General features: G+C 39.9%; 1 protein-coding gene across 2 annotated transcripts in view; it reads right to left on the reverse strand.

Annotated features, from left to right (window-relative positions):
• The window catches only part of LOC125880918 (caskin-2-like), a 77,140-nt gene that overhangs the window by 43,089 nt on the left and 20,400 nt on the right, over positions 1-13,651 (reverse strand). Inside the window, exons 1-2 of one of the 2 annotated variants that reach the window (XM_049563755.1) lie at positions 5,402-5,675; positions 4,859-4,910 (exon numbers count right to left, since the gene is read on the reverse strand). In XM_049563755.1, coding sequence (XP_049419712.1) covers positions 4,859-4,910; positions 5,402-5,432 — 83 coding nt within the window. In that variant the 5' untranslated portion in view covers positions 5,433-5,675. Of the gene's footprint in view, positions 1-4,858; positions 4,911-5,401; positions 5,676-13,651 lie in introns of those variants that run through there. The other variant, XM_049563754.1, reaches the window with a different exon arrangement.

Below are 13,651 nucleotides of genomic sequence, written 5' to 3' on the forward strand. Positions count from 1 at the left end.
CACACACACACAAACACGTACACTGTCTCAGTGTCTCTCTGAGTTGGTGTTGACTCAGTGACAAGCGAATGTTTGCAAACCTTCCCCTCGCCTCTTCATTCTCCCTGCACTGATCTCATATATCATAGGTAACCCCTTCCCACACAAACACACACTCCCTCGTGGATGGACATGTTTAATTTCAACACCCCTATTGTGTATCACATCCCACGCGCTGCACTGACCCTGCATGCAGTCACATGTAGCAGGCCTAAGTCAACACACACATTGCGTGTACAACAACACATAAACAGACACTGCAGCTTGCAGAGGGGCATTCTTTGTATGTCTGATGGCCTACTTTGATATAAATTGGACGGATGGGAACAAAGACTAAACACCTCAAATGAAGTGTGTTTCTTTCAAACAAAAAGAAACATATCTCAGTCCCAGGAGGGATCAAGTTGAAAATAGCCACAAATATAAAGGACAAAAAGCAAAACTACTATTACAAAATGTTTGAGAAATAACAACAAGTATGAACTTTCTGAGGAATTTGTGGGTGTGAATGCTCATTGCTCAATAGCTGACGTTACACTGCAATGCTCGCTTTGAGTGTTGAACAATATATATGTATGAATGCTGTGGAATATTCTAAGGTTATTTGAAAAGCTGACACTACACTGCAATGCTGACTTTAATTTGTAAGAAGAAGGTGAATTAGTAGACATAGATGGAAAGCTAAGAATGAGCTTAATTAGTATGAATATTATTGAAAACTTGAATGATACCAATACTGTTGAATATTTCAAGGCTCTTGAAAAGCTGACGCTACACTACAATGCTGCCTTAAACATTGGAAGTTGGAAAAGTGTGAATAGGTTTAATTAGTATGAATATAAGTGAAACGATGAATAATATCCATGGAATATAGACAGTTAGCTTTATAGAGATTGAGCTGAGGGGTGTGTGTGTGTGTGTGTGTGTGTGTGTGTGTGTGTGCATGTGTCCAGTTGCACTCATGAGCTCAGGTTGCCATGTAATGTTGACTACTCAGGCAGCTAGTCTTACAGAGATTTAGCTGAAACCAATCTCTCAAACTTCTGGCCCTTTCTTAAAAAAACAATAACTCTGATCTTTATAATCTGTACACCCTGAGAGAGAGGACAACCTGAGGAACAAGTAGTGTGAAATTTGTGCCTGTAGCGTCAAAAATGTGAGCATGGTCACAGGTTAGAAAACTGGTATGATCCCAGAGATTTCTGGTGTCTCTTAACATGGAGTTCAATGCGTCAGTTGGTGGAGTTTCTCTGACTTTCAGGCTCACTGTGCCAAATGTGTAAGTCTGATTGCTTCCAAAGTAACACTGATGGAAAGAGGACAAGTTTTACTCCATTTTGCCCAAAAATTGTGTATGTAGAGTGAAAATTGCGGCCATGGCAGCGAGTTAAAGAGACATGTTTCAGAAGCTCTCTGCACTCTGTCAGTTGAGTCCTCCACTCTAGCTCTGAAAAATTCTGCCTATAGAGACCCTTTAATAACAAAACCTGGGGAGGGCATTTTTGCCATGCTCCAAACAAGTCTGAATATTTCAAAAAGTTTGAATGGGATTTGAAAGTTGAATGGATGTCAGAATATACGAAAGCTGATGAACACTGATAAACACCATGGGAACGTACATGCATTCAGATGCAGAAAATCTGAGTAAGAATACTGTTTCATTTTATTAGGTTGTTGTTGCTCTCACTGAACAACTAAATATGTTCATAGTAGAGGTCAACCGATATTGGATATTGGAACAGTTTGGAACAGGAATTGTGATCAGATGGGCAGTATTTCTGTGACTTTTTAAATTACTTTTTAATTGATAAAAAAAATCAAATGTAATTTGAAACAAGATATTTTGGTCACGATTGAGCCAAAGACTTAATGTAAAAACATGTCAAAATGAAGGACAATACACACACAAGACAAAGTTACACAGCAGAATGGACCTGCTTTCTCTGGAGCTGTACCTACTGATCATTTAACACAACCCTCCCCTCTTTAGCCCCAGTCAGGGATGTACGTCCCTGCATTACTGGTGGAGGCTACAATGTCGGTGTGAATTTGATTAATCGTTCAGACCTAGTTATTATTTCAGCCATCAAAATCATGGGTCACCCGCTAGAAATTAGAATCCTGCTTTTGTCCAACTCTGTCTGAGATCAATGAACCATTGTTTCAAACCAGCAAGACACAAACTGCCAATGTCGCAATTCAAATTCAGCGCCTTCAAGCCATTTCACACCAAGCACCAATTTTTGCTTGAAAAAAGTTGCATGAAAATTTATAAAAACCTTTGGAAGGACTCAATTTAAGTGGATTTCCACCTGCAGCAATATATGTTTGACCAATAAAATCTTTTGTTCCAAATGATGTCATACTTCCAGGTCATAGCTAGCTTGCTGCCAAAAATGGGGGAACGTCTTATCAGTTTGATTTGTCAACACCCGATACCTTATGACAAAAACACTGACGACTACCTCAACAACCAAATAATGGACAATGTATGCGTACAAGATAGCCAAGCAGCTGGGATACGATGAAGATGATAATGTAGCTGATAGGTACTTGGCTGCACAGCCATCTGCCAGCCAAGTCCTTCTGCTCATGATAGTTAGTAAAAAGCCCTATCAGCACAGATTAATCAGACAAACCATCAAATTGATCAACCTCCAGTGTTCTCTGGCCATTTTCTCACGCAGGCTCTAAAAGAAACCTTGTATAAAAACATAGGTGACATACATTAATAGTTCACTACATTATTAATCAATATTTACTTCTGTATGATTTACAGTATAATACCTTCACACTAAACCAAAACATTACCACTTTGGATTATGTTTTTCTGCTTAGTCCTGATTTGCTGATGTCTGCTTTACACTGCTGGTATATTACAGCTAATATAACACTGACTAGAGAATTGGTAAATCTATTGGTAATCAACACTTATAATATTCAATCAATATATTTCACTTCACATTATTTGGCCCAAAACTTCAGTTATTTCCACATATCACTTATTATGAGACAGTGTCAGTATACGTAAATGCAGTTCTTGAGTATAACGTTAAAATCTGCTGCATCAAGTTTAAATTTTAAGAGCTGCAGAAAGTGCAGCTGTCATAAAGAAATAAACAGCAGGCATTAGAAGTGCACTAAGTATGAGGAGTAGATGTAAGAAAATTTACTGATAAAAATGGAGGTGGTGAAAGTGGATGCAAAATGAAAAACAAAGTGATAAATTAGGAAGTGTTTGGATTCATTTAAAGTTGATTTAATTAAAGCAGCCATGGTATGATGAAAACAGAAACAAGTTTCATCATTTCCCCTGTCTTACACTCATCATTCACAAGACAAAACTGCCATTTATCATTTTGAAGAAAGTGGCCTCGAGGGTTGGATTAACAAAAAATAACTGAAAGAAATGGAAGTGATGAAAATGATTATGAATTACAAAAAGGAAGTGATGAAATGTATGGGAACTGAAAAACAGAGCGATGAACTGTCATCTGATGTGATTAACTTGACGTTTTATTTGAAACAGTGTTGCTCTGATAATCAGCTGGGCTGTGTTACTGTCTACCACTCATCATTCACAACACTCAACTGACATTTATCATTTACAGCAAGCATTTTTTCTTACTTCCGCCCAAAATGTTAAACAAAAAAACCCATCCAGTGATGGAGTTTTTGGCTCTTAAAGGGAATCTTTGCTGTGTGACAAATCCCACTAACTATTATATACATATAGTATATATATTATAATGTGTTCAAGCTCTATTCAGTTCAGCTCTATTCAGTGAAAATGGGTATTGGGCAAAGGTAAATTACAACGGTCTCATAAGTTGTTCCAATTGAGAAATTCATTGATGTCTTCACAGCAATAAATAAAGATATTAAAGAGAGATTTTTGGTATATTATATACAGTTAATATACTTCTGAAGCAGTTAAAAAGGTTTTCATGTGAAGGCTCTTTCATAAATGCATATGGTTGAATTTGTGCTCATTCAAAGGTGGTGCAATGGAGACTGGATGATTTTATAACAATTCAGTTTGTTTGATGACAATGACGATTTCTTTGTTTCCCTGTCACAAAAGGGGGAATGAATAACAAGGAAAACAAAATAAACAACAGCAAAAAACACTGGTAATGGCTGTCAGCCAGATTGTTATTTTAAACATCAGGATCCGCCCAGAATTTCATAATTGGTGCATTCCTATTTGTCTGGACAGGTGTTTGCTGTGCAGAATGGACACCTATGTATTCATTTATTTATTGACAAAACTAGAACACGGCAATGTATATCATTTGCACAGGACCCAACATGCATTGTTGTCATGGAAATTTTGCATGTGGATTTTTCTGTATGCCTGCACCGCTTTTTCACATCGAACTGGTGAGTAACAGCTTTGAGCCCCTGAGCAACTGAGTGATGTGAGAACCTTAACTACAACATATTTTCAAAAAGTTACCATGCACCTCTGGAAGCAGTTACAGTGAATATAACTGAACGCTTGACACAAAATAAAGTCCTTTACTCAAACAGATTTAGCAGTTGAGTTGCCATATATTAAATGCACATTCTTGTCTCTCACTAAATTTCTGTGTGTCTAAGAGTGAGGTAATAACTCTGAAGGGCACTATATGTCAGAACATGTGTGGGATGTAGTTGAGTCACACGTTGAAAACTGAAGATAAACAGGAGGCAGCCACAGGTAAGGCATTTAAATCTGCATGTCAATCAAACCACAGTGACTCCTCCATTGCATTCTTTTGACTCATGCTTATCTCACAGGCTTACACACACCAGCACGTACACACACTCCTCTTACCCGTCTGAGTCTTGGTAGTTGATGTTGAGTCTCTTGGTGGAGCCCAGCAACTCTGGAAAAAGACAGAGAGGGAGGGAATGGAAAAAGACCATTAGTATCTGGTGGCATATTTGTCTTCTCATCACAGCTCTCCAGAAATCCCTCCATCCCTGCCGGACCCCGTGTGTGTTTTCACAGTAAAGTTTTTTTCCCCCTGCATGTCTCCCCGTCATCACTCCTTCCATCAAACAACCTGACAGCCCCGACAGGATGGGGAGCTTTCCTCACCTCCTGCTGCCTCACCCTTCCCTCTCTCAGCTCGTCTGACACCCTCACTGGCAGCCAAATGATTCATAAACAAATGATTCTGCCTTGCAGAAATGTACCATTCCACCTCATTTACACTGCTATCTTATCACAGCTCTTTGGAATTGAGAGTGACAACCGTAAAACACAAGCATGCCAGGATAAAACATACATATAGTCATTTTTCCAAAGCAGCACTTGGTGCAAAAATAGCATAAGTCAGTTAGCAAGACTGAACAGGTTTTTCTTTTCACTCACCTTGGAACAGACAGACTGCTACTTGTCCCATGTCTTACTCATTCACTCTGTACTCCAACAGGTAACATACTGTAGTCTATCATATCGTCCCTTTCTTTAGTCCTGCTGCCACATGTGTTGTCACGATAATTTCTATTCATTTACTTTCAGACTGATCACAGTGTCTCAAATTAAATATCAGTTGCTTAAACTGGTTGTCTAACTGGTTCCAGCAGTTACACAATGGAAAAAATTCTCAGGAACCCCAAGAGACAGCTAATAAGCAGTCCAATGGTTGCAATGGAAGCACATCTATTGCTTAAGTTTAAATTTCTATTGTGACAACAATAACTTCTTCTACAAGCATAATCCTCTTTTCTCATCATCTGACCCCAATCACATCTGGCCATCAGCCCGATGCTCTACTCACCCCTTAAAGCCTCATTCTAAATGGTATCAAACTACCAGACTTCAAAGTATCAGACATACATCTATCTTCAGCCTCTACTGAGGGCTGGAAATGCTCCTCCACAGCTAAATATCCTCAGACATCCTACAGCAGAGATCTACTGTAAAGCCCCACTGTTCACCAAGACCCACACAGGAGCCCGACTGCCAAGGCCTCTGAATACAGAGCCATTCATCGCACTCAATCTCCCTTACTGTTTTCTCCCACTTAGGTGTGGAAAATCACATAAGTGTGTCTGTGTATGTGTGTGTCTGTGTGTGTGGGACAGAGAGACAGGAAAAGAAAGAAAAGTGGAGATGGCGAGAGGTTGAGGTTTTAGATTAACAACTAGTCAATTAATCCATCTGATTTACAGAACCATCTTGCGTTAATTAGGGTTGTAGAGATACATCAGTTTGGATCAAAAGACTGATTCAACTATCAATGATCAAATATTATCTATGCAAAAGTGAAATCATTGAAGCATCACCTCATTTTTAAGATAGGACCTTTATTTTGAAACTCCCATGGCAAGTCTGTGTCACCATTTCTGTCCCCAGTTCAAACAGTCCTGGTGGCCCAGCATCAGGCAGCTATCAGCAAATATCACATCATCCTCCAAAGAATCAATATAATTTCATGGTGTGATGAAACTTGATGAAACTACTTTTTATTGGATGAATTCAATGTTCAAGACATGTATCACCAAAAAATGTCAAACACCCTCTGGATCCAGCTTCTGAAATGTAAGAATATGACGCTTTTCTCTGTTTTATATCACAGGAAACACAATTTCTTTGGGTTTCTGACTGTTGGTGAAGCAGAACAAGCGATTTGAAGACATTAATCTCAGAACCCATCAGTTATCGGTCTAATGATGATAAAGCCTGTGGGGACAACAGCCCATATTTCTGGAGATCCCGTATAGCCAGCTGATATCTTGGTCAAAACTTTACCTACCGCTCAAACGTGATTGGTCAGTACTATCCCCACTACAAATAGAAATCAGAACACTTTTGATACCAAATCTGTCAAGACGAAACAAATAATAAAGTTGCTTGAAAAAATTCTCAGATAAATTGATAATGAAAATTACTGTTAGTTGCAGTTGCAAACTATAAAATGAGATGAAAATTGTAATAAATCACAATGATCCTTTAAGTAGAAATGTATAAATAAAACTTGTGGGGAAAAAATGAATTACATCATAAAAAGTGAATGCTTAAGAGCAGCAGTTGTAGCAAAAAAAAAAAAGACAATATGAAGCAATTTGTGAATTCATAGCATATAAATGGGTTCCCACTGGAGGACTGATTAAATATTCAATCCTTTCTTTCTGCTTTATTGATGTTATTTTCAACTCAGAAAAGCTGTAAAGGGAAAAATATTCTGATTTCCAGCGCAGCTGTGGTTTCTGTGCATAAAAAAGAAATGAAAGGTTCAATAAAAGCACAAAGAGAGTTACAAACTAGAATTACCGCCTCGCGGTTGTATGCCTCTGCCAACCAGCCAAGTTGCTGTTTACATCCATATCTGTCCAGACTCATATGTAGCAACAACAGTAAACAATACCTAAAATATGGATGGTGCCACAAAGAAGCTACAAACTCTAAAGCATGGATGCCTCACACACACACACCTTCAACTCAGCAGCACAGAAGATCTATACAATCTACACATTTTGAAGATGAACATCCAAGATTAATGTCCCCAATTCAGTATCTAAACAAATGTCTCCCCTACTGTTTCAGAGATTTGATGTTGAATAATGGCCAGAAAATATTATGATGTCACAGTGAAGCTGACCTTTGACTCATTGAATATGTAATACCGCTTCATTATTTTAACCAATTAGACTTGTGTGACTTGAATTTTTGAATTATGGCCAAAAACATGCTTTGTGAGGTCACAGTGACCTTTGACCACCAAAATTTTATCAATTCATTGCTGAGTCCAAGTGGACATTTGTGCCAAATTAAAAGAAATTCCCTCAAGCAGTTCTTGAGATATCACATTTACAAGAATGGGACTGACACAAGGTCATAATGAACTTGACCTCTGACCACTTAATTCTATCAAGTTCATTTTTGGGACCAACTGGACATATCTGCCAAATTTGAAGGAATTCCTTCAAAGCGCTCTCAAGGTATCAGGTTCAAGAAAATGAAACGGATCAAAGGTCCCAGGGACCTTGACCTTTGACCACCAAATTCAGACCAGTTCATACAGTTCATACTGTCCAAGTGGACATTTGTGCCAAATTTGAAGAAATTCCCTGAGGGAATCCTGGAGATATTGTGTTCTATTAAGACGTAAGGACTTACATACAGACAGACGGCTAACCCAAAAACACAATGTCTCCAGCCACAGCTGTCAAGGGTGCAGAGGCATAAAAATATTCTGCTACATTTCTGCAATAGAACCAATTTGTAAAATCCACTGACATTCCAGACTATCCCAAAGACTTCCTACGATACTCAAGGAACTTCATACAAAACATCTACCATTTTTTCTGTAGCTTTTTGGATAAAGCAGGCATTCTCATTTCCATGGTTGGGAGTTCATTTCCCACTGGAGTCCCCCGTGTCACAAATGCACACATTCACAGCCCTGCAGGAGGTCTTGGGGAAAATTTCCAACCAAACCGCAACACTGATGTGCACAAACTGGGCAAAGGCCTGCTTTATATGTCATGTAATAACTTAGTCCAGTGAAGTTTACATGCAGACCTATTGTGGAGCTGTTGCTGCTGAAGATTCATGCATAAAAAAGGAGCCCGAAGGCACAAAAAGGCACATTGATAATGAGACAGATAGAGGGGTTGGGCGTTGGGCTGCTTGCCAAAACGGGGTCTAAAGTGTCCCAGCGGTATGGAAAGAACAGGGCCTTTCAGGAGTTCTAGTTACAACATGAGCCGGCATTCCTCACATAGCACACCCACCATGCTATCCTACTCGCTCGCTGTCTCTCTGACTATGTATCTAAACTGTCAACTCCCTTTTCTCCCCTCTGTTTTCCCTCTCCTCCCTCCTTCCCTCTTGGCACAAAAGTAGAGGGGGGGCTCCTTCTGACAACAGGATCAATTAATGTACCAGTGTGTTGACTCTTGGAGTGTGTATGTGTGTGGCCCCACCCCTCACCCCTAGGACTTGGAGCAAACAGATGTGTAGTAAATTTCAAGCACTGTGTTTTCTTGCAGAGACAGGGAAATTACAGACTGTGCTCCCTGCTGAAAGACAATGTCCACGGAAACAAAAATTATTGAATGCAAAAAGCTGGGAAGTTGTCAGTGTGGAAGCCCTCTATTGTTTTCTAGGGTCACAACAAACAAAGTAAAGATACCATGTGATGCTGTGTTTTGATAACCTTATCAGATGCAGAAGCAATGCTCTAAATTACTGTTGTTGTGCTCCCTGTGCACCTTTTCTAGAACAGCTGAAGCATCCTGGACAGAAGAAAGGGATCTTGATGCTTTGATGTGGGGGACGTAGTTCACTAAGGAGTGAAAGAAATAAAGAGAGGAGGAGGAGGAGGAGGAGGAGGAGGAGGAGGAGGAGAAGACAGGGAGAGGGAAAGATGAATCTAAACCTCCATTCAGGTGAGATAAGGGGAATGGTTTTTTTGTGTGTCAGGTGTGTAAACAAGTAAATACATGCAAGGTCTTTTTAAAACACTAACTGCGAGATCAGACAAGTGTGCAAATAGCTCTGAACCTCTTCAGAGTAAGAACAGAGAAGGAGAAAACGCTGGAAAAATGTAAATAAAAAAATATAATCTGGCTTGCTTGTGTTTCTCTCCTTTAACAAGACTGCAGCTGGCAGAGGCTGCTGCTGTTTTGGTTTGCACGGCTGCAAAACTCATTTTAAAACGTCTTTGATCACGGTCCATGCATGTAAAAAAACTGGAAGGAAAATGCATAAAAATAAGAGGAAAAAAATCACATTGCATTTGTCTGTTAAGGCACACTACATAATTTTACATGTTGGCAAGAGATAACTGTATCATATTCAAGGATTTTGATTTTACTGCTGGGTTCATACTACACAATATCAGCCTATTAATGGCCTGACAAAAGTGGGTCGTCGCGAACGAAAATGAGCGTGAGGCACGACAGTGGCTCATTTTATCCTGTGTTTTATGTCACAGAGGGACACAACTGACACAGCCATCTGGGATGCCTAACAACATCCCAGCAAAAAGCCTGACATGTCAGGATCTTTTATCTTCTTTTGTGTAGTTATACAACAAATGGTTCCAGCATTTACATCATTATTGGTGCTGTCAAGTGGAACAAGGATGCTGATAAGTGGCACCTCCATTTCAATCATTAAAGCCCGGTACATACCATGTGATTTTGGGATATCCCAGATGCAAGATGACCAACATGAAAGAAATGTGGTGAAATCTTTGTTCGTGGCTCTAAAATGGTGGTCCTATGTTGCACATTGAGGTTCAAGGATGGCCTTTGTCAGGGTCTTGCGATCAAAGATAGCCTGGGATAAAATGCTGACGGTATCAGAAATGCAGCATCTCACTGCGTGACTGCTATCACAAACTGAGTCTACTAACCAACCAATAGAAATGCAGCATGAAATGACTGATGATGCTAGAAGATGCTAATAAATGCACTGTGAGCTCTCGTTGCAAAATTGACATGTCAAGTTGGTCTCTTTTACGCAGCCATGACTGCCTCCACATTCTCCTCCTACTCCTCTTCTTCAGGCTTTTCCGATAAACATAAATGCCACTATAGCCAGGGCTCGATTCATGTCTGTTTTTATTTGTCTCTTACCACTACAGCAGCATAGAGGGATCATGCAAACTGATGACATTTTATTCTTGCATATTGATGCTGATGGATATAGATCGTAGCCTGCAATTCAGTAGGCACTGTCATCATGCAGTCTGCATATATCAAACTTGATGTTGTACCCAAGTTTTTTAGATCCATGTCGCAAAGTGTAGCTTGCACTAAACCTAAAAGATCGCTAAAATCTCACAGTCTGTAGGATGCTTAAGGTACATCACACAAGTCACACAGGGTGGCGATTGATCAGGCTCCAACATGTAGTCCACTGTTTCTTTCAGCCAAATCACAGCAAAATATTTTGACTCTTTGGGTGCTTTCACACCAAACCTGTTGGGCTCAGTTAAAACAAACTCACCTCTGCTTGCGTGGTTAGCACGGTTCGTTTGGGCTGGTCTGAAAGCTGTGAGTCGAACCCTAGTGCAAACCAAACAACCTAACAGGTGAATCCCGGTTCACTTCCAAACAGACTCTGGTGTGGTTCATTTGTGGTGTGAAAGAAAACGAACCAACCACAGGATAGTATGATAGCAGATATGGGATGTTAGCATGATTTCAACAGCTAAACCAAGAATAAATCCATCTGCTCATCCTCAAATCTGTCCAAAAACTCATAATTGATCCTAATAAAGGCCATGTATATGCCATAACCTATTTATACTAATGCATACATGTAACCATGGTAACACATATGCACGTCAGTGAGGATATTTTCCCTGATTAAAAAGCTGTTAAAACTGCCATAATTGTATCTGACTCCATGTACTCACTCTGTTTATTAAGTCCATTTAAAAGTGTGTGACAGAGATCCCACAGTATTAAGCCCTGAATCATTACCGTACAAGACGCCTTCTTTTCATCCTGTCTCTATGTTAGTCATAATTCATGATATGTGATTGATTTGCAGTCTAATAATAGCCTCCTAATAAGGCTTTCAATCAGTTATTTCTCTATAAGCTGTTTGTGACACCAAAGAACATAAATACAAACACTTCAGAAGCATTCAAGTGCTTCTACATAAACTTCTATCAGTAGTCTGGTGTATTTTAAATGTTGCTTGGTACAAAATGCTTCTCACATTGTACTGATGGTAAATGTAGTCAACTTGTGGAGTGCGCAGCTTTCTGACATTTGCCCTTTTATTTGAATGTCTGAGCATATCTGAAATGCCTCGTCTCACCGCATATTTTTGCCGCCTTTTGATGCCATGTCACCTTGGAAATACAAGTAACTATAAAAGAGACTATGCAAGTGTCAAGATTGACTTCTCTATTTTAACGCTGTTGTTTTGACAAAAAAAATAAAAAATCATCAGAGATAACAGTGGTTACTTGTAGGATTGGCTGTTTTAAATTGTGCTAAAGTTTTCCCTCTATCTGGAAAATATTCCTTGGATTTCTACCACAGGCAATTCAAACCCACTCCTACCCACACCAGCTTCTCATTAACTAAAGCAGAAAAGGACACTTGTCACGAGTTGTGGGATGGGAAGAACCTCCGCACCACGACGTGGAGGAGGTAGCCAGCATACAAACAGTGCAGCCACAGTGGCCTGGGGCGAGACCAAAATACAGGGGAGCGAGTAAAGGGGGTAATTTAAGGTCATCATCTCTCTCTGGTGATAAATGGTTTGTGGTCAGGTAAGGACCTCATCAAGGGAAACACTTATGTGAGGAACACATCCATCTGACTGCACTGATTACTGAGAGGGTAAACACAGTCCCTCAAACCAAACCACCGAGGCAGAGCGGGGACCTGGCTTTACTCCAGCTGTCCCACAGAATTCCTAATAAGGCTCCAAACATGATTAGGAATGTACTTGTTTCTGCATGCAACACACTGTTGTTGTTTATTGCAACCAGGTCTATCATAACACATGGTTAATTTTACATGATTTAAAAAGTTGGCAAATGAAAAAGAAATGCAGGTTCATTATCATTGACGCTCTCTGCAATCTTAAATTAAGCCAGCTAACAGTGTCTCCAGCTTGGCCTCAGCATTGTCAGTGTCCTTGGCAGGTGGTGAGGTGGTAACCAATCCCCTGTCGGAGTGAGCATGTGTGTGTATGAGTGTTTGTGTGAGGAGTGTAAAAACTATGTGATTAAACTGGGATGTTAAGTCTCACCAAGTGGGAGCCATCATCCAGCTCTCTGTGGTGAGGAGGACAGAGAGAGATTGCCTGTGTCAGCGTGAGCTGCTGCTGCTGCTGCTGCTACTGCCACGGCTTTCCAAAAAAGAGAAACGTTACTCCAGCTTTAAAAATAATTCTAACAAAGTGGTGAGACTTTTAGCAACAAATGTGATATTGTGGTATCTGATGCTGTGGGGATGTTTTAAAGGTTGCACATAAGAATTGAGCAAAATACAAGTAAGACTGAACTTTTTAAACCCAAATTGGGCCTATAACCCTGTCTCAATGGCCCATTAGCTTCAATTGATTTGACAAATCTGTAAGATAGTCATCAGTGCTCAAAGCTTGAAAATATCAATGCCCCAGGGCTGAACATAAACCAACAAAAAAACAAATGGACAGCTTACAACATAGGGATCAAATTCACCGCAGCAGAACCAGAGATATCATCATTGTTTCTTCCACACATTCCTCTTCCTTGTCAAAACCTTCCGCCAACATTACCCATAATGCAACTTGACTGGCTATGGTTTAGTAAGACGATTACGTGTCTTATGCTAGTAGCAGCTAATGTAGCCTGGAGCCATGACACATGACATTACTGCAAAGCTCAAGGTTCCATTCCAGCCTTGGGACCTTTGTTGCATGTCAAACCCTTCTCTTTCCCCCTGTTTCCAATCTACTCTGTCATCTGTCAAAAAGGTGAAAATGAAAAAAAAGTCACTGTCTGTCAAATATGCTTAGCAGAGACACCTGACTGTCAGATGTAATCACCTGTAATACCGGTAAGTCACAAACCAACAGTCTGATATGTGATGAATGTTAATGCTGAGATGAATGGAGGCCCCTTCAACTGCCTGCAAATGAGAAACCAACTTGCGATAA

The sequence above is a fragment of the Epinephelus fuscoguttatus genome, linkage group LG20, assembly GCF_011397635.1.
Source record: "Epinephelus fuscoguttatus linkage group LG20, E.fuscoguttatus.final_Chr_v1".
In the NCBI taxonomy this organism is placed as follows: Eukaryota; Metazoa; Chordata; class Actinopteri; order Perciformes; family Serranidae; genus Epinephelus; species Epinephelus fuscoguttatus.